The sequence below is a fragment of the Lagenorhynchus albirostris genome, chromosome 7, assembly GCF_949774975.1.
Source record: "Lagenorhynchus albirostris chromosome 7, mLagAlb1.1, whole genome shotgun sequence".
Lineage (NCBI taxonomy): Eukaryota > Metazoa > Chordata > Mammalia > Artiodactyla > Delphinidae > Lagenorhynchus > Lagenorhynchus albirostris.
The window spans coordinates 51,151,681-51,176,553 of NC_083101.1; the positions used below are offsets into that span (position 1 = coordinate 51,151,681).

The 24,873-nt window shown below is 38.0% G+C and overlaps 1 protein-coding gene across 1 annotated transcript in view; it reads right to left on the minus strand.

The window, feature by feature from the left end:
• The window catches only part of LOC132523610 (zinc-regulated GTPase metalloprotein activator 1A), a 48,648-nt gene extending 44,899 nt beyond the window's left edge, over positions 1–3,749 (minus strand). The window contains exon 1 of the mRNA XM_060155012.1: positions 3,499–3,749. Coding sequence (XP_060010995.1) covers positions 3,499–3,655 — 157 coding nt within the window. The 5' untranslated portion in view covers positions 3,656–3,749. The remainder of the gene's footprint in view (positions 1–3,498) is intronic.
• Between the last annotated feature and the right edge of the window lie 21,124 nt (positions 3,750–24,873).

A 24,873-nucleotide genomic window follows, 5' to 3' on the forward strand; every position in this document is an offset into this window, starting at 1 on the left:
ACAGAGCCCACGCGCCCCGGAGTCCGCGCGCCACAACCAGAGAGAGAAAACCCGCACACCACCACTAGAGAGAAGCCTGAGCGCTGCAATGAAGAGCCCATGCACCGCAAAGAAAGATCCCGCGTGCCTCAACAAAGATCCCACATGCCACAACTAAGACCTGATGCAGCCAAAATAAATTAATAAATTAAAGTCTTAAAAAAAAAGATATAAAGAGTCCTAACACTCTTTAAAATTTGCATGCTATTCAAATATTATTTAACAATGGTAAAAGAAGATTCTAGAGGAAAAGATTAAAGTATCCTTTGAAAACTATTAAAAATGCTTTATGCTAACATAAAATTTTATAAATATTTACAAATACTCCAACAAGGTGCGTCACATAGATTTATTTGACCTCATATGACAAAAAAATATACCTTCTATATAACTTACACAATTAATGTAAGGGCATCTAAATTTTCTATTAAATAAGGAATTATTGAAGTAAGGGCTCCTAAGGAATAAAGTACTTGTGTAGTTTACAAAACATAAAATATTTAAATCCCTTCACACGATGACAATGTTTCTTAGTCAAGAATATATGGTTTACTTCCCCAGAATTTACACATAAAGACCTTTCTTTTATTTTAACATTCACCATTAACCAGACACAAATTCAGAATATCTATATGGCTACTTTTAGTATGCTTAAAGCAATCTATAAAATTGATTACACACACACACACACACACACAATGGAGAATGGACCTAGGAAATGTTAACAAAAGACACAATAATCAGTATTAGGAAAGAAAAGTTCATAAAGCTATGCTAACTCTATCCAGTAGGTGGCACATTACACCTAATACATTCAGCTCAAGCAGAAAAAAAACTTGTCTTGTGAACCATACATACCAAAGTCCATGGAGGGGAAAACAAACAAACAAACAAAAAAAACCCTAACTGCATACACATACTAGTGCAGTTCAACTGTATAAATATGTCATTTATTTACCTATTTTTCTGCTGGTGCGCATTTGGGTTGTTTCTAGTGTTTTGCTATTACAAATAATGCTGCTAAGAACTTTTACAGGTAAGCTTGTACACATCTTCCGAAGTACATTTACAAGATTTCTAGGGTATAACTAGGAGGGATTTACTGAGTAATAGGGTATTAATATCTTCAACTTTTTTGGGTCACATTCGTATAAAGCTATCAAAGGGATAGAAGGCTTGTATTTAGCGGGCTTTAGGAAGCTCAGTATCACTAAAGTTTGACATTTAGAATGGAAGGGACAGACCTTAAGCACACAGGGCAATGAGAAAATTCTTAAAACCAGTCCAAGTGTGAGACAGGTGCCCTGAGCATGAGTGCTGCACTAAGCAGTGGCAGTGAAAATGGAAAGGAAGGGGTGGATGTAGGAGACCTAACAGAATTACTAGGGCTTCATAATTAACCATATTATGAAGCAAAAGACGTTAAAACACAGTTCCGTCACTCAAAAGTCTCCTATGGACCAGATTTTACACTGAGCCTTGGTGAAAAGTGCACAAGACACAGACAAACTCTCTCTACCTTCAGGAAGCTTAGAAACATTAAAGGAAGTGGGAGAAGGAGGGGAATTCAGAGCAATAAAGAAGCAATTATGTCATGGGATGACACATTCAATAGATATACAAGATGTCAGGGAGCACCTAAGAGGGACATCTAGCCAGAGGACTAACAGAAGAAAGTATTCCTGGAGCCAAGACACTTGGCACATTGTAGAAGTAAAAGTCGTTCAGTGTGGCTGGGCCACAGTTTCGCAGGCTAAAGAGGTGGTCAAGAACCAGATTGTAAAGCTCTTGTAATTCATGTTAAGGAATTTGAACTTTAACCCAAATAGAAACCACTGAAGGGTGTCACAAAATCGATTGACATTCATAAAGATCATTAAGGCTCAAATACAGAGAATATATTAAAGGGCAGCATGACTCAAGACCAGTTAGGAAGCTTTTAGAATATTGCAGATGGTTGGGCTCACAGAAGCAACCATCATTCATGATGGGATGGTAACATGAAGTTTTAGACATGCTGAGTTTGACATGTCTGTGGGACATCAAAATAGAAACCAGCTGGGTATGAAGTTAAAAGGATGGACAGAGAGGGAAAAAAATAAACTTTAAAGGAGAAGCCAGAGAAGTAGGTGGAAAATCTGATGAAAAATGTGATGGAAACCAAGGCAACAAGAGTTCAAGAAAGAGAAAATGGTCAAGAATAAGTAAAGAAACTATCCCCTAGATTCAGCAACAAAGTTGCTGGCATTAGTCCTCCCTCCTAAGCTTCAGACCATTATCTCCAATGCTCTTCTGATCTACCAGTGAGCAAAATGGGGAAAGACAGGAGGGCAAGTCTAAACCATACTGTTTCAGAAAAGAAATTTGCTCAACTTCACAGTAGAGCAGCCTCTGAATAACAGTGGGAAATTCCTTTATTAATAAATAAACTCCTTTATAAAATTAATCCTGAGTAAAAATGAAAATAAACTTAGTCTACAAAGCAACAAAAGAGAAATGCCAGTGATTTAATTCCTATTTTTATATAAAAGGCCCTCAGGTGCACCAAGTTTGTACTTGTCTCCAGCAGCATCTAGAAGCGGTACTGTTTTCCCCAGATCGTTTCACTTTATCTACATTTCTTAACTTTTTTCACACTTTTAATATGGTATTTATTCTAGCCCTTCTAGTTAACTGTAAAGTTTTAAAATAATACTTCTCAAACTTTTCCAGTAAAGTACCTCTAGTGTAAGGGCATAAACTGTCCTTCAGGAAATTGTACTATGTTTATAAAGCTATGAATTCAAGTGATCCCATGAACTCCTGAAAGTCCTCACTTTGAGAAATATAGCCTTTGAGGGCACAGTAATTTTATTCTTACTCTTTCTCCTACAGTACTTTACAAATAGACCTCAAAAAAAAATGTTTGAGATAGAAGTACTTTACACGAAAGGCTGGAAGAGACTGGTTCGTGAGGAAGAGAAATATACTGAGGAATGGTCCTCCGGTGTCGGGCATTTTCAGAAAGGTCACACTTTAAATGGAACAGAGTTATACGGTAGGTATTTCTTGCCCCACTAAGCAGAAGAGAAAAGCAAAGTCAGACAGGTGACTGGAACTATTTCCGTTTTCAAGTGAGGCAGGTGAACTTTAGAAATACAAGGTAACTTGTTAGAGGTCACATGCATAATGAGGGGCGGGTCCGTGCTTCACACTGCAAAGCCAGAACTGGTTTCAAAAATGCGAGGCGAGGCTAATTTTCAATCTCACTTGATAAATGTGACCCTAACTTAGAGGGGTCTGAGCATAACCTCTGAGACGAAAAGCAACCCAGTCGGAGAGCAACTGACCCAGCCCCTACCTCAGAGACATTTGCTGTCGGCCAGAAGGCCCCGATGCCTAAGGAGAACAGGCACCGTCAGCCTCAAATTCACAGGACAACAGCGTTCACTGCATTTTCTGACCGGGACTGTTAGTTACCTAAATACCCGGTGATAATTGTGACTGGGATCTTAGCGCCGGGACCAGACGTTTCCTCCTTCTCCTCTCTTTGCTTCGTCTTAATGGGGACCAATTCAGGACAATCCTCCTCCGCCTGCTCCTCTTCCCCATCCGCAGAGCCAATACCATGAAACATCCTGGCAAACAGCACAGCACACCTCTACCTAAGAGAAACACCTGGAATCAAGACGCCGGCCCGCAGCTGCGCATGGTAAGCGCGCGGCGCGTGCTTGACGTCATCATGCCGCGACGCGTGGCGCCTCCTGATGCCGCCCACGGTTATCACCTGGTCTCCGGCTGAGGACCGCCTCCCCTCTTAGACACGCCCCCAGGGGAACTGGGCAAGTCCCTGGGGCGTGTTCTCTGAACCCGACCCAAGCGAGGCGGACTTGTTGAGCCCAGACCTTACGTCGTCTCTGTGTGCGCCTTTGTCCTTAAAAGCTAATGGCTGGTTGATGGTAGAGTTGAGTCCCGGGTGGTTGGAACCTGGAGTGAGTAGCCTGTCCTAAACAGCTCTCATGAGGAATAGGCTTTATCAACTTGACATTTCTTAGTATCATTAAAAATTTTTTTTAATTGATAGGAGAAAGAATGGGAAGCTGTTAACACTGCAAAGGTAATTGTAATTTTTCTGCCTGAACTAGTGAAACTTTTTTCTTTTTTATAATTGCAGATTTTACATGTATATCCAAATTTTTACTACGTACATGCATTATTTTTATTTATTTTGTCTTCTCAATTTTTTATTTGGACTCAGGTACCCTGAGTTCATTTATTATATTCTTTAGTGCATGACACTCTCATCAATAATCCATGGATAGTCTGGACAAAGAATGTCACCTGCCATATCAGTAAACAAAGGCTGTTGCAGCCATCAAGCCATTAGCCTCTGCAGCCAAACCAACAGTGCACCCTGAGGGGACTCAGGATGGAGAACAGGATATGGGCCCTAGATAGTTAAGGTGCATATCAAAGGAATGATTTCATTAAGCCCAGACTCTTTCATCTTCCCATACATAGAAGAGCACTAAATTCATTAACTTGAGATGTCTGGTTTTCTTTAATTAACAGTAATCTTTTGACGTTCTAACTACCTGGTTTGGGTTTTTTGGGTTTTTTGTTTGTTTTTTTGTTTGTTTTGCAAAAACTCCTAGATCCTGGCTCCTCCCTTACATCTTTGGAACAGTCCCTTAGAGCTGTCTGAGAGGCTGCTCCCAGGCTTAATTCCTCATGAATAAAACATAATTCTCAACTTTTAGTTTGTGCACTTTTTTTAGTCTACGGTAGTTCTCCTTTATATTTACATATATATTTATGTATATTTACAATGAACTCCTTTTACCTCACCTCTAACCCAAGAACATTACCAATAAGCTACACCTATTCACGTGGCTGTCTCCTATTCCAACCCTCTGCCTCTCCTCTGAGATAGTAAGCACTCTCATAGTGGTTGATCATAGGTGACTTACTTCCTCTTTTCTTTTTAGTTCTATCACTTATATATGTACTTAGACAATATGATGTTTAATTTTGCTTGTCTTTGAATTTCATAAGAGGAGTATCGTACAATATATAATCTCCTAGGGTTAGCTAATTTTCCAACTCCACTGTTGTATTATATCGTTATATGACTCTGCAGCAACTTATTTATCCATTTCCTGTCAATCATTTTCAGGTTTTGCTCTTATGAACAGCATTGAGTGACGCTTCAGCATTACTGCCTGAACAGAAGCTGTTACAGCTGTGACTTCCTTCTCTTACATATTTCTCAGGCAAGTTCTTGCAGATTCCCTTACATGACTCTGGCCGAACATTATACTAACATCTCTTATCTCTCACCAGGAACAACGTGTGCCCTTTAGCGGCTCAGTCAAGAGGATGGACAAGTACTGCTGTAATAGTGTGTAGCCTCAGTCAGGAGCAAGAAGAGTTTTATACAGTGGTCAAAAGTTAAAGGCACCCCAAATGTCCATCAGCTGATGAATGGATGAACAAAATATGGTATAATGGAAAAGTATCTCACAATAAACAGAAATAGAGTACTGATACGTGCTACAAGATGAATGAACCTCAAAAGCATTATGCTGAGTGAAAGAAGGCATTCACAGAACACCACATATTGTATGATTCCATTTACATGAAATGTCCAGAATAGGCCGATCTATAGAAACAAAGTAGATTATTTATTATCAGGGACTAGGGGACTGAAGACAGTGACTGTAAATGGGTACATTTGGGGGCTGACGAAAATGTTCTAAAACTGACTGTTGGTCATGGTAGCACAACTCTCTGAACACACTAAAAACCACTCAATTGTACACTTTAAATAGGTGTATTGTACGGTATGTGAATTTTATCCCAAAAGAGCTGCTATTTAAAAAAGCCTCCCAGGAGTTCCGTGGTGGTCCAGTGGTTAAGACTCCAAGCTTCCACTGCAGGGGTCCCAGGTTCAATCCCTAATCAGGGAACTAAGATAAATAAATAAAATAAATAAAAATTTGAAAAAAATAAAATAAAAGAGTGTCCTCTGTGCATCAAAATGTGGTGGTGACAGTGTGCATTTGCATAGAAGCACTGCCTTCAGGTCTTGCCTCCAGCAGTTTCAAGTTCTGGCCTTCTGAGTAGAGTTATCATTTGTGGTAATTTCCCAATTGAGACATACCTAGGTATGAGTATAAAGATTAGAGCTTAAAATTTTTCCTTTAGTCTTTTTCCATAGTATTCTTCAGCAAGATGTCTATCCATGAATTCTATGGAGTTCTACCATTTTCTTTTCTGACTCTAGTTACTGGACAGAATTTAGGAAGCATGTGTCTGAAGAGGTGAGGGATTTGATTTATTTAGTTATATGGCTTTCAATCTCCGCTTTTCAGCATGTCTGAGTATGACTGTTTTTACTTCTATCTTAACACAGGACACCAATTTTATCCATTCTATTCTGAGTGAGACGTTGTTGTTGTTGTTGTTTTTATTTAATCCAAAATGCCTTTTAAAGTAAGTTTTTAAATGTCCTAAGTATATTATAGAATCTATCACAATGTCTTCTATTCTATTCTGCAATCTATTACAATCTATTCCAATGTAACTTTAAAATGTCCTCATTTTTGCGTTTTATTTAATCACAGTTGCTTTAGGGTAAAATGATAACAATAATGTGTGGATCCCTTACTAAGTGATAGGCATTATGTTAAACATATTAAATGCATTATCTCATTTAACTCTGCAAGATAAATGTTATTTGTATACCCATTTATAAGCAAGGAAACTGAGGCTTAGAAAAGTTAGATATCTTGCTCAAAGTTGTACATTCAGTAAATTCAGCCCTGCAGCTCAATGCAGATCTTCCTGACACTAAGTCCCATGCTCTTCTAAACCAGAGATCTGCAAACTTTTTCTGTAAAGGGCCAGGCAGTAAGTACTTTAGTCAACAAGAAAATTCAAGGATTTTATGTAGGTACTCATAAGAGAGAAAACAAATGTCCACACGTTTTGAAATTTGAGCTTCATATAATTTTCATGTCATGAAATATTATTCTTTTAATTTTTTTCAACCTACAAAAAATATAAAAATCATTCTGAGCTTGCAGGCTGTACAGAAAGAAGCAGCAAGCCATAGTTGGCCAACTACTGATCTAACATGCACTGCCTTGTTAAGCTGAATTTTGCGAAAACAGATCACCCTTGCTATTTTAAACTCAGTTTGTAAATCATTCACCATGGCAACCACTCCCCATCCTCAAAGGGTTAGGTACCATAGTATACTACCATACTAATATTCAGAGGAAGGTAGGTCTGAAACTGAGAAGTCTAAACTATTTCTCCAAGGACACTGATACCCAATTTAAAGAGCACCTGACTCTTTGCATTGTGGTAAGAGCCCTCTGTTGGCGCAGAGCTGGATTCCAGCAGCTCAGCTTTGTGGCAATAACCCTGCCATATGTCCTTTGGCATAATTCCCTGCTCCTCCCTTTTGCCTCATTTTTCTCCTTTGAATAATTATGATAGTTGCCACGAGAAAAAGTAAGGACTGTAGCTACATCCAAATCAGAGGAAAGCTAAAAATAATGCCAACTTGGTATTGTTTTTTTCTCTCAATTTTGCAACTTCCTGCAAAGGAAAGAACAACACATCAGTGATCAGCAATAACTATTGGCTTAGAGAAAAGGAAACTGAGGGTTTCAAAATTAACCCAGTTCCTCTTATCTAGCTGTGGTTGGTAAATAAATAAATATTTCTTAAATGCTAATATTTATTGATTTATTTGCTATTTTTCATTAGATGCACATGAACTTAGTGGGAATATCTCTGAAAGGCCAGAGGCCAGTGGTTTTTATTCTTGTAACTGCCTTAGTTAAGACAGAATAACAATATTCAAGTATCATATAGTCCTCTGTTAAGATATAAAACCATTTTATGCACATGAAATAATATTCCTTCCCCAAAATATTGAAGGTGACTGGCAGGTGAAATAAGTACATTTCTGTGTTTTTAGGGAGTGTGACTTTCATTTAAGGCTGTCAGTAATATTATTTGAATTCATTATCTTAGGCTGTTAAACTACGCTACTTATAAGGCTTAGTTTACAGTCCAGTCACTTTTAAATCAGCTTCCCACAAAATCTTTAAAAAAAAGAAAAGCACCATTCAAAGCCTGCAGGCTGGCCAACTTGAGTGGTGCACTATTCTCTCTAAAATATACTGTCAGGCAAAGAGTGGGTGTCGAGCAAAACTAGAAAAATGTTGTGCAATGATTTATATTGTAATGGTTTAGGAGACGGTCTAAATAATATCCTCTTCTACTGTCGATAGAAATTTAGAAGTGACATTTGTGGCTTTATTTACGTTTCACTTTCTAACTTCTATGGTTTTAAAGAAGTGTATGCCAAAATCCATAGGCACCTGCTCATGATTGCTTAAATGTAAATAAAAGACACAGAAACAAAAGTGAAAGATCTCCATTCTTCCTTCCTCTTACTAATCCTCCAAATTTCCTCAAAGACTGTTCAATTGCACTTAACTGAAATATTGTGCTATCAGCAAAGCCAGGGCTTCCTGGTTTCAAGACCAGTGTCTTTGGAGTCCCATAGCTCTGTCTCTCAATTAGGCATTACGACTTCACTTATGGAGGAAGATTCATGAACTTTCTTCAGATTGACTTACTTACTTTCCTCTTATTATTTTAATGTTTTTGTTCTGCCCTTGAGTCTCATTGTAGGCTGCTCCAAATACATAGCAGCAAATATTTTCAAGCCACGCAGCCACTTCCGTATCTCTGTCTCTATCACATAATCTCTCTATGGGAACTTCCTTCACATCAGCACCCTTACTCCTTCTGCAAGCTACCTTTATTTTAGTGGTCCTTCCAAACTTATGTGCATAATAATTTGAAATTTCCTGAATTAGGTACTGTATGTTAGGTACACCCCCCTCTTCTTTAATAATAGCAGACCCCCTGAATTTTAAGCTAGGTACATGGCCTCTTAGGATAAAGGTTACCCTTCCTAGTCTACCTTGCAACTAAGAATGGTCATGTGATGAAGTTCTGGCTCATGGACTGGATGAGAAGTGGTGTGTGGCAGTTTTGTAGAACCTAGTGTCCTTCATTTCTTCTTTCTCTTGCTGCCTGGGATACAGAAGTGATGGCTGGAGCAATTCTTGGTTACTAAAAATGGGAGCCACACCCCAGAGATGTGGGAGCAGAGATCTGGAAGCAGCCCACACCCTGGCGTGGAGCTGCAGGAGAGGAAAATGAATTTTCGTGCTGTTTAAATTTCTGTTCATGCTACTGAAACGAACTCTAACCAATAGAAGGTTTTACTTGTTTGTCTTTAAAATAATATAAATAACACCTGAATGTATTCTAATTAGAAAAAATTCAGACAGTGCATGTATATATGAGATTGTACTTATTTACAGGTGTGTGTATGATGACATTCATGCAGTATGTTTGAAAGGATACACATCACTGTACTAATAGACAGGGGCAATGGGGGAAGAGGAGAAATGGTTACATTTTATTTTTTAGTACATCTTTGTATCATATTACTGGTTACAAAAGACAAAAGGCATCTATAATTTTTAACACAAATACTAAACATTTTTAAATAAATAAGATATATATCAACAACCTTTTTATGGAAGGCAAAATTTTAAATAGCTATCAAACTCTTAATGTTATATGCCTTTTGACCTAGGAATTCTATGGCTAGAAATTTGTCCTACATATATACATATGTAGACATTTATGACATATATAGTAGGTGTGTTGTAGGTAAAATGTTGGAAAAATCCTAAATATCCACCTATAGGGGAGTAGCTAAATAAATTTGGCACATCCATACATTGGAATACTATGGTAAAGCTTTGCGTTGTATTTACATATGAAACTGCTAGAAGCATCTTTGTTTTGGACAGCCCCCAAGAAAAAGACAGAAAGAAGAGTCTGAATGAAGCTTTCTGAATAACAAGAGAATCTATACTATACACGATGGATTTCTTTCTGATCACAGGTGTGGTAAATTCATGTACAGCTTAATTGAACAAATTTAATCTCCCATAACACTTGTATTCTATAGATTAAATAACCAATTATGATTTCCTTTAACAAACATGTTTCTAAGCTTTATGGTCATTACATGCTTTAAAGTTGAAGGTGACATTCCTAGGAGATTAAATAAAAACTTTGAAGCTAACAATTGACTCACCTGGAGAGCTACTTACTCTTTTTCAGTAAACACTGAAGAGAAAAATTAATATAACAGGGATTAACATATACACACTACTATATATAAAACAGATAACCAACAAGGACTTATTGTGTAGCACAGAGAGCTATACTCAATATTTTGTAATAACCTATAAGGGAAAAGAGTCTGAAAAAGTATATATATATGACTGAATCACTTTACTATACACCTGATACTCACACAACATTGTAAATCAATGATACTTCAATAAAAAATTAAAATTAATTTAAAATTAAAAAAGAAAGACCATACTCATAAGCACACATACGATAAATATGTCACAATAGCAATAGCACACACATAGACCTTTGCCCTACCTGGCCAGTGCTCCTTGTTTCCTTGTTCATTGTGCTTCTGTGGTCACCAGAATACAAAACATTCACTTTATTATCTTAACTGAACAGAATAGTAACCAGATGAGTACTTTGAATTCTAAAAACTCTTGTGTCGATGAGATTCTGCCTTTTCAAGTTTTGCATCAAGTATCATTGTGACCCATAATTTCTCTTTTAATATTAAGCAAAGCAGAATCAAGTTTTTAGTTTAAAATGTTTTCTTTTGGGCTTCCCTGGTGGCGCAGTGGTTGAGAGTCCGCCTGCCAATGCAGGGGACACGGGTTCGTGCCCCGGTCCGGGAAGATCCCACATGCCGCGGAGCGGCTGGGCCCGTGAGCCATGGCCGCTGAGCCTGCGCGTCCGGAGCCTGTGCTCTGCAACGGGAGAGGCCACAACAGTGAGAGGCCCGTGTACCGAAAAAAAAAAAGTTTTCTTTCACTAGTACAAGAGTCACTAAAAAGATATTTTTTTTTAAAGATATATTCTTAAGAAGAAAAAAGTACAGAATAGTGCAGTTCCACTGGGAAGGGAAGAGCAGGAAAGAGAATGGTTAATATAATAATATTTAGTTTTAGTACTTCATTTAAAAATGTCTCTACCTCACCTTGTTTTCCTGCTTACCGCTTTCTGAGCAATGGGTAAAATTCTGGTCACTACTTCACCATTAATTTCTTATCAATCCATTGCCACTTTCCCAGCTGAAAGGTAAAACATCCTTTTAACCTTTAACTTTTCATTTTGAAACTACTTCAAAATAACTTACAAAAGTTACAAAAATAGTACAGAGATTCCCACATATACCCTTCATCCTGTTTCCCCTAATTTTAATATCTCACACAATCGCACCACAGTTATCAAAAGCAGGAAATTAACATTGACACAATGCTGTTAACTAATCTACAAACCTTATTCAAATGTTGCTCGCTGTCTTCTGTTTGCCCGCTAACATCTGTTTTCTGGACCGGGATCCAGCATACGATCTCACATTGCACTTAACTGTCACATGCCCTACCTTAATCAGGAGTATTTCTCTGTCTGTCATTCCTGAACTTGACAGTTTTGAAGAGTGTTTGTCAGTTATTTTGTAGAATGTCCCTCAACTTGGGGTTGTCATATGCTTCCTCAGGATTAAATTCAGGTTATGCATTTTGGGCAGGAGTACCACAAACCGATGGTATATTCTTCTCTGTGTATCACTTCAGAGGCATGTGATATCCATCCGTCCCTTTACTGGTGATCATTTAACTCTGATCATTTAAAAGTACTGTCTGCCAGGTTTCTCCACCATAAAGTTACTGTTTTCCCCATTGCAGTTAATAAGTATCTAGTGGGAGATACTTTGAGACTATGTAAATATCTTGTTTTTCATCATACTTGTGCTTTAGCCCACTAATTTTATCATCCATTATTCTTTTTTTTAATTACAGCCTTTTTAGGGTATACTTTACCTAGCACAAAATTCACCCATTTTAAGTGTACAATTCAAGAGTTTTAATACATTTATCCAGTTGTACAACAATCACCACAATCTAGTTTTAGAACGCTTCCATCATCCCCCAAAGTTCCTTTGTGTCTGTTTACAATCCGTCTTCTCTCCACCTTGGGCCCCAGGTAACCATTGATCTGCTTTGCGTCTTTGTTTATACAATACACTAATCTTTTTCTCATTATTCATTTGCTTGACTTTCTACCCTGTTCATCTGCATAGGAGCAGACATAGATAGTTTACGAATGAGAAAACTTCAATCTAACACATTGTTTGGTATTTGACACGGGACATTGATCAGCCTGAAAGTCAAGAGAAATGATGAATCATTCACTGACGTCAAACTAAAAATGGCCTTTGGAAATTCTATATATTAGTAGGAGCTGAATGATCCAGATGCTTTAGATCTTCAATTAATTCATAAGTCTTCTCAATTAAATTCCCTTTCTGAATATGCTAAGTCAAAGGCACAACATTTGATATCTTACAAGTGTTCAGTAATTCTGATTTTATCACATCAGCGTGACTTGGAAAAATATTAAGGTCCGGAGGTTTTGTTTCTTCGTTTTGTTTTGTTTGGCTTTGGTTTCTTAGTGTTATAGGTCTTCACTCCTTGGTTTGCTGTTTAAAAGTGTTTTCATCAGAGCCAGTTTAACTAACTCGATGCAATATAATTTCAGGGCTAGTATGTCTTTCCCACACCCTCCAAGTGAGTATGAAAAAGCTTCATCATTTTAGAACTGCCAGCTTGAACTATATAGACCAAATGTAGCTCACAGTTGTTTTTTTTTTGTGTGTGTTAAGCAATGTTTAAAAAATCAGGGCATTTCCATTTGTAAACATTTACGTATTTGGCTTTTCTCGAGAAATCCTTAAATCTTGTGATACAAGGCTCATGTTTCCATAGCTAGAGCTAAGCAGTAGCAGTCCACTTGAGGAACAGAGCACGTGTTCAGAGCACATGCTCTTCAGTTTGTCACATCCCACCAGTTCCTCATTCAAACTTACCAAGACTGCTTCCCTCAGTTAAGCTCCTTGCCCAACGCCGTTCAGCATTTGAGTTTGCAATCCTAGGTTGAAACCTGAACAATAATTGTTGGATTTTTTTTTAATTGAGCCAAAACAGACAGAATAAAGCTCACTAATCTTTTTTTTTTTTTTTTTTTTTTGTGCTACGCGGGCCTCTCACCGCTGTGGCCTCTCCCGTTGTGGAGCACAGGCTCCGGACGCGCAGGCTCAGCGGCCATGGCTCACGGGCCCAGCAGCTCCGCGGCATGTGGGATCTTCCCGGACCGGGACACGAACCCGTGTCCCCTGCATCGACAGGCGGACTCTCAACCACTGCGCCATCAGGGAAGCCCAAAGCTCACTAATCTTAAGTGTACAGATTAATGATTTTTTTTTTCATATAACCACAGATATAGGAAAATTTAACTTTTTTTTCATCCTTCACCTACACCTACACCTAGTACAAACACTATTTCTATCTCCCCACACTTTCAATATGTTTATGATGGCTAAATTAATATTGATTTTAACATTGTTATGACTGTGTACATGATATTCACAGTTGAGCCTCAGGGTGTCCTATGAATATATTTTTCTTTCTTACTCAATTTTTTTGTTTTCCCTGAAATTAATAGCTTTTTTGTTTTTGTTCTTGTAGTTTTGTTTGTTTGCTTACTATTATGTACTTATCACTAATTTATCTCAAACTCTTAAACACTTTAAATATCCTTTTCATATGTTCAAAAGGATCAGGTGTTCCTTTAATTTCACATTCTTTACAAAATCTATCCTGGGGTCATATGACACCTTGATCTTGGACTTCCAACCTCTAAAACTGTGAGAATAAATTTCTAAGCTACCTAGTCTGTTTTATCTTTTTATGGCAGACCTAGCAAATGAATACACCAGTGTTTTGAAATTGCACAATAATATACCTTGAAGTGCGTCTAATTTCACTTATTATCTAGGCACTCAGTAGCTCTTACAGTATGTAAATGCATGTCCTCTCCTTGAACTTTCTAGAATTATTTTATTGATGATTTCCTTTCTTTCATTTTTCTCTGTCTCTCTCTTTGTGGGACTGCTCTAATGCAGCTTTTGAACTTCTTATTCTGGTCCTATCACTTTTTTTTTAAAACTCTTATTTTCCACCCCTTTGTCTTTTTGCTCTACTTTCTGGGAGATTTGCTCAACTTTATCATTCAAACTTTCTTTGAATTTTTTATTCTGCTAATCCCCAGGTCCCCTTTTTTATTCCCTTAATGTTCCTTTAAAAAATAACATAATATTCTTGTTTCATGGGTTCAAAATCACCTCTTATCCCTCTGTGGATATTTATAATAGTTTTCTGATCCCATCATAGGCTTGGTTTCTTCCAGTTGCTTTTTTGTTTGTTTTGGTCTCTACCTTTCAAGTTGGTTCTCCTTAGGTGTCTGACAATCTTTGGTTGTCTACTCAAATTTAGGAATGAGGTACTAAAAAAGCTTCTTGGAAGTTCTGACCCCATGTGTAAGCCTTGTTGACTGTCAGCTTTAGTTTTGAGTCATCTGGCTAGGTCATTTATTGGGGGCACTCTTGATGTCTTTCCTCTCAAGTTGGTCAGATACCGGAGAGAAATTACCACAGTGCTCTGAAATTAGAACAGAGGTAAAAGACTTGGGATTTTATTGGGTTGTAAATGTTTCCAAAAATGTTTCTGTTTATGGTATTGAATCTCATCCCCAAATGTGCCAAGTGTTCCCTGAAAGTAATTCTATTTTACCATATGCAGCCTCTGACAGGCTGGGAGAGGGACAGTTATCTGGCTATACAGGGTTGAATAGAAGGTCTATGGATCTAACCACTTCTTAAACACACTTACAAACCAATCCCACTGTTTTTAACCCAACCTTTATCCACATTTCCAGAGGTACTTGATATTCCCAGTCTTTTGGGAGGTCTTTGATGTAATCAGGTACTTCCTAGCTTTTTCCAAGGCAAGGTAAGGGATCATCTTTCTCAGGTCTATTAAATTGGATACCTCTTGTCTACATGGCTTCTAAATCCCAAAATCTTATTGTTCTTATCTTCCCTCCTAATCTCATTGTCATTGAAGATTTCTGCCTTAAAAAGCAATTCCTTTACTGTCATTTTACTTGGGTTTCAAGTAAAAGCCAAAGTAAATGCATATATTCAATGGATCACCCCAAATCAGAAGTCAGCTTTGCATTTTTACAAGGGAACTAAAAGCTGGCTCAGGAGTGTTTGAAGACAAACAGGCCTGCTTTATAATTTTGCTACTGGCCATCCCCACATTCAGTGTATCTGGTCGACAACTGTATCCACAGAGCAGAAACTACAACTCTGACTCATGCTTTTATCTCAGCAGCCACAAGTTCTTTCACTTTTATAGTTCACTTGTCAATTGAAAAGGAAACTAATTCTAGTAGCTTTAATTTTGGCCAAAGGAATCTTGCAAAATTTCAGATCTTCCTGGCTTTAGTCAAAAGTATTAATCTTCCCCCAACCCCTGGTTTTCTTCTGAAATAACACAGCCTCCAATTTTTGAGTGCTCAGTATGTGCTAGGCACTGGGCTAGCATGCATAATTATCCCATAAATGGGATAATTTACATGCATTATCCCATTTAATCGTCCCTACAACCCTGCAATGTCCACATTATTGTCCCCATTTTGCACAGTGGGAAATTGAGGCTCTGAAAAGTTAAAGGGTTTGTTCAGCTTCACACGTCTGTTAAGTGATGAAACTAGGGTTTAAATTCAAGTCAGCCTGAGTCCTGACCCCCTTTCACTCCACTATGCTATCTTAATGATAATTTCTTTCTGGGATTCTTGCGGGTTCATTTTCATGTCCCCAGGTCATTTAATTATGTTCCCTTCTCCTTTTCCAATCCAATTCCCATACTATATGCCCTATGCCAGTGAATGGCATCCAGCTGCTTCTGTCTTTCCAAATGTCTAGACCACTCTTCTAACCTGTATCTGGCTACCTTCTTACCCACCTTACACATCACTTCCTTGGGAAAGATTTCATGACTTTCCAAGGATCAATTTGGTGTCTTTCATGTGCTTCTGTAACACATACAGAATCCTGTTTGCCTGATTAAAGCAGTGAGTATCCTGTCTAGAAATTATTTATTTACTTATCTATATCTCAACTCCACTAAACTATAGGCTCCTGGGGACAGTGGCAACATCATCTTATTTGTGTGACATGTCTATAGCCTAGTGCAATGCCTGGCACATAGCAGGTGCTCATTAAATATCTTGTTGAATGAATGAATGAAAAAACGAATGAAGTTATACATACACCTCAGTCTGAATGAAAAAAACATTTTCATTTAAAATAATGTTCTAATGACATTTTAACATATGTCAAACAGGATTTCATAAAACACACATCTTTAACACTTTACATTTACTATTCAGAATACAAATAATATTTTAACTCCCACATTTAAAACTGTAGTGTGGATGTTAATCCATGAAGTAAATGCTGACAAGTTTGCAAAATACTTATTGAATTTCATTGTAGAATTTTAAAATATGAATTTTAATTTATATATAAATTAAATGTCATCTTATTCTCAGATAGAAATCTGTCATGCTTTGAAGCCTTCTGTTTTAATTAATTCCATTATATAATGGATTTATGATCTCCAGTTGTTACTGTGAATGGATCTGTTGTTATTTTTCTTGAGGCCTATGTGATAAACCTTTTATCATAATTCCTGAGGAAATAGAAATTCATACAACTGTTATCAGAATTTATGCAAAATGTTTCTCAGAAGATGTGATTTTCCAGCTTATATATTCTGTGATTCAAAATCAGCCAAATTAAAAGAGCAGATTGATGGGATAAAATACAAAGAATGGGGAGAAGCAATAAACTCTTTCCCTGAAAGAATATAACCTTTTACACAGTCTTTTAAAAATTGTAAAGGGGCTTCCCTGGTGGCGCAGTGGTTGAGAGTCCACCTGCCAATGCAGGGGACACGGGTGCCCCCGTCCGGGAGGATCCCACATGCTGCGGAGTGGCTGGGCCTGTGAGCCATGGCCGCTGACCCTGCGCGTCCGGAGCCTGTGCTCCGCAACGGGAGAAGCCACAACAGTGAGAGGCCCGCATACCGCAAAAAAAAAAAAAAAAAAAATTGTAAACAATTCAACTGCTTTGTCATGGCACCCCATACAAATCTTTACAGTGATTTGAGAATCCACCTGTGGATTCTATTTAGAATCCGGGAAGGTCTAGGAAGCCACAGTCAACCTCTAAGCTACCCTTGAGGGAAAAGAGTCATTGACCAAATATTAACTGTCCAGATATATTCATAGCATGGCCACACAGTAATGAGAATGAATGGTCTCCAACTGAAGACAACAGTATGGATGAATCCACAAACAAAATGTTGACCAGGCAGAAAAGCTTCTATTTACACAAACTTCAAAAGCAGATAAAACTGATATATGGTGTTAATAGGATATTAGTTGCCCTTGTGAGAACTCAACTAGGAAAGGGTAAGATGGGGGCTTCTGGAAGCTAGTAATATTCTCTTTCTTGAGCTGGGTGATTATTACATGAATGTGTTTACTTTGTACATTTATTGCTGTGTACTTATCTCTACATCTATTATACATTGAAAAAATTACTAGCAAAATAAAGCATCATCTGTAGCATTTTCCAGTAATCTACTGCAGTCTCCAAGAGCTCCTAATCTAGGGAAGAGAATGCCCTGAACTATGGCCTTCTTAAATGTGGCTTAATGGCAGGATATCTAAGACTATAGTAACAATATGCTGAAATGTAAGTTCCACTGGGATAAACAAATACAACAAATAAGATATTCCACAAACAGATCAGATGGTAATATGCAGAATTTACCAAGGAAATTCTGAGAACCATTTCCATGATTCTTGGATCCCACAGGATATCTAAAGTGTTTTTGTTTGTTTGTTTGTTTGTTTTGTTTTTGAGAAGATTTTGCCAAGGAGAGTTCCCATTTCTGCCTGTGGGGACAGGAGACATAAATGAGGGAGGGCTGCAGCTTCCTTCCAAGGCTTCCAAGACACATTTTAGAGCTTGAAATGACAATTTTATTGCAGCTGGGAGACACACAAGTATGCTGCCAGATGCCTGACCAAGGATGTTAAAGTGGCCTGGGACACAAAGGTAGAGGTTGTGTTGGGATCAGCCAGGATTGTCAAGCCAAGGAGTTGAGCAGTTTCAATGAATCGGGTGTGGGCCACATGGAAAAGATACAACCAAGGGTCATTTGGGGACCCATCAAGTAGGGTCACTTAGAGAGTGGAGGACCCTAGCAGCAGGAAATTGGAGGGGAGCTGCAAAGGAGACACAAGTAAACAGGAGGCATAGAAATGAAGAAACCAAGTAAAATGACTTATAGGAGAGAAGTCTCTAGGAAAACAATCTTCCAAAAGACCTAAAAAGATCCAAGGAAAGAGTCAACTTTGAATAATAAGAGCTTTCTTATACTCACCATTCCTCCAACCCCAAGAGGTCAGAAACTAGCTAGCCAGCTGTGGTGGGAGAAGAAAAGAAGGGAAAAATAGTAACAAAGCGGAGGGAAGAAGGCAACCATGCATGCTTCCCCTCCTTTGCCTCTGCAGGCTGCCAGGCTCAAGCATCCCCCAGCTGGGGGAATATTTGCCATTAAATTTAAGGTGGAGTTTTGATCAGTATCTTGGGCTGGACATTCTGGTCTCAGACTTGAAACTATGTTTGCAACCAAGAACTTTGACCTAAGAGTAAGAGAATGGGACCTGCCCACATTCCCATATGGGATTGGCAAGGTTTATCCCTGCTGAATGCACTTTTGAAGAGGCAGTGGGAAACCATAATAAAGATGTGTTTTGTTTCCATTTATCAGTCATATGTTCACTGGATGGGTTACATGGACATTTACATTAGTATACTCAGTTTTTATTTTTTTAATCTGTTTTTTAAGTTTTTAATGAGGTATAGTTGATGTACACTATTATATAAGTTTCAGGTGTACAACATAGTGATTCACAATTTTTAAAAGTGTACTGAATTTTTTAAAAGTTTATTGCTGAATGATGATCTGGTTCTGGACAGAGAACCATGTCAGGATTCTAAATTCACGGTATGCCTGCTCATACAGGTTGCCTATACTAACTGACGTTTCTTCAAGCTATCCCTCTCAACTATGTTAAAATAATCCAAGCTAAAACTTCATCTGATAATGGTTTTTAATCTTATACCCTTTGAGGATATTTGCATTTTATTTGGTAAGTCTCAAGCAGCTTTGGTATATAACAGAATCATCTGGAGACCTTGGCAGACTTATAGAGGTCTATGCTTCATCCTATTTCAATGAGTCTGGGCCTCTGTGTTTGTTCTTAGCTCTCCAGGTAATTCTAATCTTCTCAAAGTTTGAGAACTTTTGTCTTAAAAGACATAAATTGTTAGTGGTTGGGACATAGGTTTGCGGGCATGGCAGACGTAGCACCTGAATTTAACATCTATATTCTGCATATTACTCTCCACCAGCACCGTGCTGCTACACTGTTGTAAGAATTGTAAAGATCACATGGTTGAATTGTACCATAGTATGGCATCCAATCTGTGGTCCTGCCCAGTCAGTGGTGTGCGAGGACCAGGGGACACTGAGTCAGGAAAATTTGGACAAAGAATCACCATGCAGCCTGCTTTTCCATCTTTTGAAAGTGTCCTGGTGCTTGTCAAGCTACCTGAATCCTTGTGGTAATATGTGGGGCTATAGGGTGGAGTGAAGTGACTGAGAGGATATTGAAGAACGCTGAAATAGGAAAAAAGCATTTCAAAAATGCATATTAAATTTGGTCTCGTGTTGACAGTCACCCAGGGCCAACAAAATTTCTAAAATTCTGTAAACTTGTCTGGTTTCCATTTTTCTCCAAATAGCTCAAGGTATTTAGGGAGATCATAGTTCCTTAAAGAGAGATAACCTACAATGATAACATATTACTCAAAAGGGTGGACACAAATCAACAAGAAAAACTCTAAGGCTTTAATAGGCAAGTGGGACAAGATACAAATAGACACACAAGAAAAATACAACTCTATAATGAAATAACATGGAAAAATATTCAACTCATTTAACTAATAAACATAATTTAAAATTTATTTTTAGTTGAGTAAACTTGCAAAAATTAAAAATGAATGCCAGTGTTAGTGAGCGTATAATGAAAGAGCCTCTTATACATTGCTTATAAGTTGCCACAAACTTACAAAAGCCAAAATTATGTTTGTAATTTTTATATCTTTAACTTTTTATTTTGAAAATTTTTCAAATTTACAGAGCAGAAACTTCTACATACTCTTCATCTAGATTGATTTAGTTAATTTATTATTATTTACAATTTTATTTTAGTATTATAAACATTATTATCATTATCATTGTCACCATCATTGATGACCATCTGAGAGTAAGTTGCAGACATCATACCATTCTGCCCTTTAGCATAACTACTTCAGTGTACATCTCCTAAGAATAAAGCTATTGTCTTTATTTTCTTATGCAACCACGGTGTAAGTATCAAATTTAGAAAATGGAATTTTGATACAGAGTCGAATACAGAGTCAGGGGCACCTCCTGCCAATTGCCTCAGTAATTTTGTTTATGGTGTTCTTTTCTTGATCCACCATCCACTCCAGCATCCCTCATTGCCTTTGGTTGCTCGGGCTGTTTAGTTGCTTTTAAGCTGTACCAGTTCCTCAGCCTTTCTTTGTCTTTCATGGCACTGACATTTTTTAAAAGATTGGCAATTGTTCAGCAGAATGTCCCTCAATTTCAGTTTGTCTACTATTTCCTCATGATTACATGCAGGCATTTCTAGCATGAGATTATAACTTTGACCTAACAATTTCCACTTCTGGGACTCTATTATGAGGAAATAATAGTAAATATGTAAAAAACAATTTAAAAAACAATTTTAATGTTGTATCTACATGAGATGATGGATGTCCTCCATCCCCTAAACCTGTTCTGGTAATCATTTTGTGATGAGTGTAAGTCAAATCATTATGTTGTACACCTTGAATGTATACAGTTCTGTATGTCAATTATCTTGCAATAAAACTGGGGGAAAACCCCAATTTATATGGCTCCAGAGCAATACAAATGTCAAATAATAATAAAATCACAGCCCACATGTTCTGAGAGTGCATACTCGATAACCAGCAGTATGTTCTGTCCTTTATGTGCTTCGTCTTATTTAATCTCAATGAAATGAGTCTGGCAGCCTCTGTTCACTGCCTGTCCAACAACTACTCTCCCCTTTGTCCCTCTTCTGTTTTTGCAGCTCAAGAGAATGAATCAGAGTAATTCTAAGCCAAACATAATCACCCACTTCTGTTTCTAGATACTCTTTCCCCGCTTCCCATGCAGTCGAGGAGCAGCCTCTGAGCCATCTCTGGCTAGTGAGTTCTCAGGGCAGGTTTCCTGGAGGACTTCTGGGAAAGGCAGAGTTTCTCATGGAGAAAGCCTTAGCCTCTTTCTTTCTCTCTTCTTGGGGTGCTGGTGTGTGCTGTGGCTAATCGGAGTCCTGACCTCATGGCTACAAGTCCAGCTTGTAGTCATGAGGTCATAAGAGGGATGACCAACATGACCAATGGACTGAGTAGGGCAGGGTGGAGGGATAGAAAGAACCTGGGCGCTTGATGGTGTTGTTGAGTTACTGACCTAGTTCCTTCCTCCGGTTTACTAGGGTAATAAACTTAAAGATTAAACTACTTTTATTTAGACTTTTAGTAATTTTCTTCTGTAGACATTTCAAACAGTGATAATAATAGGAATAATTATATGTCACTTACTATGAGCGTTTTATATTATTTAATCTTTGTAACAATCTTGGAATTGGTACCACTATTAACCACATTTTACACATGAAAAATGTCAGCTGCAGCCTAGAATAGAAGCCCACCACTAAACCCCCCCAGGCGTGGATCAGAACCCAACTTTTCCCCCTGTAGGGACAGCGGAAACTAGGGGAAGGAGAAAGTGCAACATTTAGTGGATGCCTGGGAAATTGCCCAGACATAACAACAAACCAAGGGATGGGTAACTGATTCTTTAGGGAGAAGATGGTAGATTGATGGGAAAGTGGCTAAATAAAGAGGCAGTAACCATACACGTGTGGGGCACTCCAGTGAGGGGCAGAGGTAACCAGACCAGAGGACCAGCACCTGACTTTCTGTCCCCCATAAATCCTCCCTCTCTCCATGCGATATGACTTTGGGAAAATTGCCTAAATCCTGCTGTAAAGAGCAATTTATTTCTTCATTAGTGTCCAGTGTATGTGTGCTCAGGCTGAGGAAGACGGGGATGGCAATGTCAGATCTGGGAGACATAATCCTTACCACCCTGTGTCTATACTCTACGGGACAGTCCTTATCATGGATTGCCAGGTGGCAATGACCTTTATAGAAACAGCAGTCCCTTTTTGGTGGTTTTCACAGCCTTTGGGATAATATCTGAATTCTGTAACAGGACCCTCACATTCAGGTCCCGCCCACCTTCCAAGCTTCATTTCTCGCCACTTCTCTCTGTACCGCCGGACTCCATCCTACTTTTGACTCCTGGGATGGGCACTGGTGTCTCCTGGCTCCCTGCCTTTGCATGTAGTGCTCCTTCTGCCTGGAATATCCTGAATGCACTCTTCTCTGCCTGGTGAATGCTTACTTGTCATTTAAGACCAGTTTCATGTCACTGGGTCAGTAAAGTCATTCTTCCTCAGCGTCAATTTCTCTGCCAACACCCTGTCCACAAGAATAAATCATTTCCTGTCTGTGCTTCCTCACTCTCACAGAGTTCTGTGCAGGAAAACATTCCTGCATTGTCCCACGGAATAAGTCTCTTCTTTCCTTGGTAACGTGTATCTTGTACCTAGATCGTGAATTCTGGGAAGTCGGGGAGCAAGTATTGTTAATGATTTTGCCCCTAGTATCATTTAGTTCAGAACCTGACATATGGGAACCACTTGGTAAATGTTTGGGGGATTAATGGAAGGCACATAAATGATAATGAGAGAATTTATTCATTCATTCATGAATTAATCCAAGGTCCTTCTAGGTATAAAATGCTATAGTATGAATATTCCTATTGAATATGAAATAGCATTGTACATTAGAATATGGCCTAACTCCTACATTTAAAATACTAATATACATAGTAAAGTAACCATATAAGATACATGTATATAATACGTGTGTATACAGTAGCACCCCGTTATCCAAAGGGGATATGTTCCAAGACCCTCAGCGGATGCCTGAAACTGTGGATAGTATTGAAGCATATACATACGATTTTTCCTAAACATACATACCTGTGGTACAGTTTAATTTATAAATTAGACCCAGTAAGAGATTAACAATGACTAACAATAAAATAGAACAGTTATAACAATATACTGTAATAAGTTATGTGAATGCAGTCTCTCTCTCTCTCTAAATATCTTATTGCACAAATTCAATGCCTTTTCCATATTAATAAGCACATATCACATACCGTGGTCATAACTTTTGCAGTCTGAAGTGTGATAGCAAAACTAGTATGAATTTCTTTGCCCTTCTTCACAATTTCATGGAGAGAAGATTCATTCTTACCATAGATCTGAGCAAACTCAACATACAATATTTTTTCTTTCCTTATTAATTTAGGAACTTTCACCTTTTCCCTTAAAAGAAGCACTTTACAGCTTCTCTTTGGCATATCTGTATTCCAGGTCACTACTGTTGCACTTTGTGGCCATTATTAAGTGAAAAACATTGTTTGAACACAAGCACTGTGATACTGCATATGTAACCAAGACGGTCTTATATATATGCATATATATAACTGACTACTGGGCAGATACACTGCACAAAGGGATGATTCATGTCTGTGGTGGGATGGAGCAAGACAGCAGGAGATTTCATCACGCTACTCAGAACAGTGTGCATTTTAAAACTTATGTTTATTTCTTGAATTTTTCATTTCATATTTTCAGACTGGTTGACCGAGGGTAACTGAAACTGTGGAAAGTGAAACCATGAATAAGGGGGACTAATATAAACATATTAAGGGAAAGTTTCTTAGTTTTATTCTTTTCATATTTACAGATCTCTTATGACAATATGAGGAATGAAGTGGAGAAAATTAGAAACTCCAAATTCTAATATCTGAGCTATGGCTGGATTTAAATACCAGCAAACAAATCTTTCTATATCTGTCCTCAATTACAAGATGATAATAAAGAGATCTACTTGCTAGTAGTAACCTATGTGCTAGTTTGATTTCTCAACCCAAGACATAACTACAAAACAGTGCTGGAAGATATTCATAAAAAGGCACAACTGAAAAGCTCAAGAGAGTAAAAAAGGCTCTAACTTCCTTCTGAAAGACACATGAACTTGGCCACTCCCATTCAAGTTCAATTTAACAAATATTTATTGAGTGTCTGCTTTTTTTTCATTCATTTATTCAACAAGAACTTATTGAACACTTACTTTGTACAAGGCATTACTCTAGGTAATAGAGATAGAGAAAGGAATAAAACAAAAATCCCTGCACTCATGGAACTTATAGTCTAGAAGCATGAGCGATAATAAACTTGCAAATAAATAAAATATGTAGTATGTCAGATAGTGACAAGTGCTATGAAGAAAAACTATGCTATGAAAGTTGGAAAAGGAGCTAGGGAGGGTCAGGATTAGGGAAAGGGGCATTGCAATGTTAAGTAGATGGTCATGGAAGGTGACATTTGAGTGAAAGCTGATGGAGG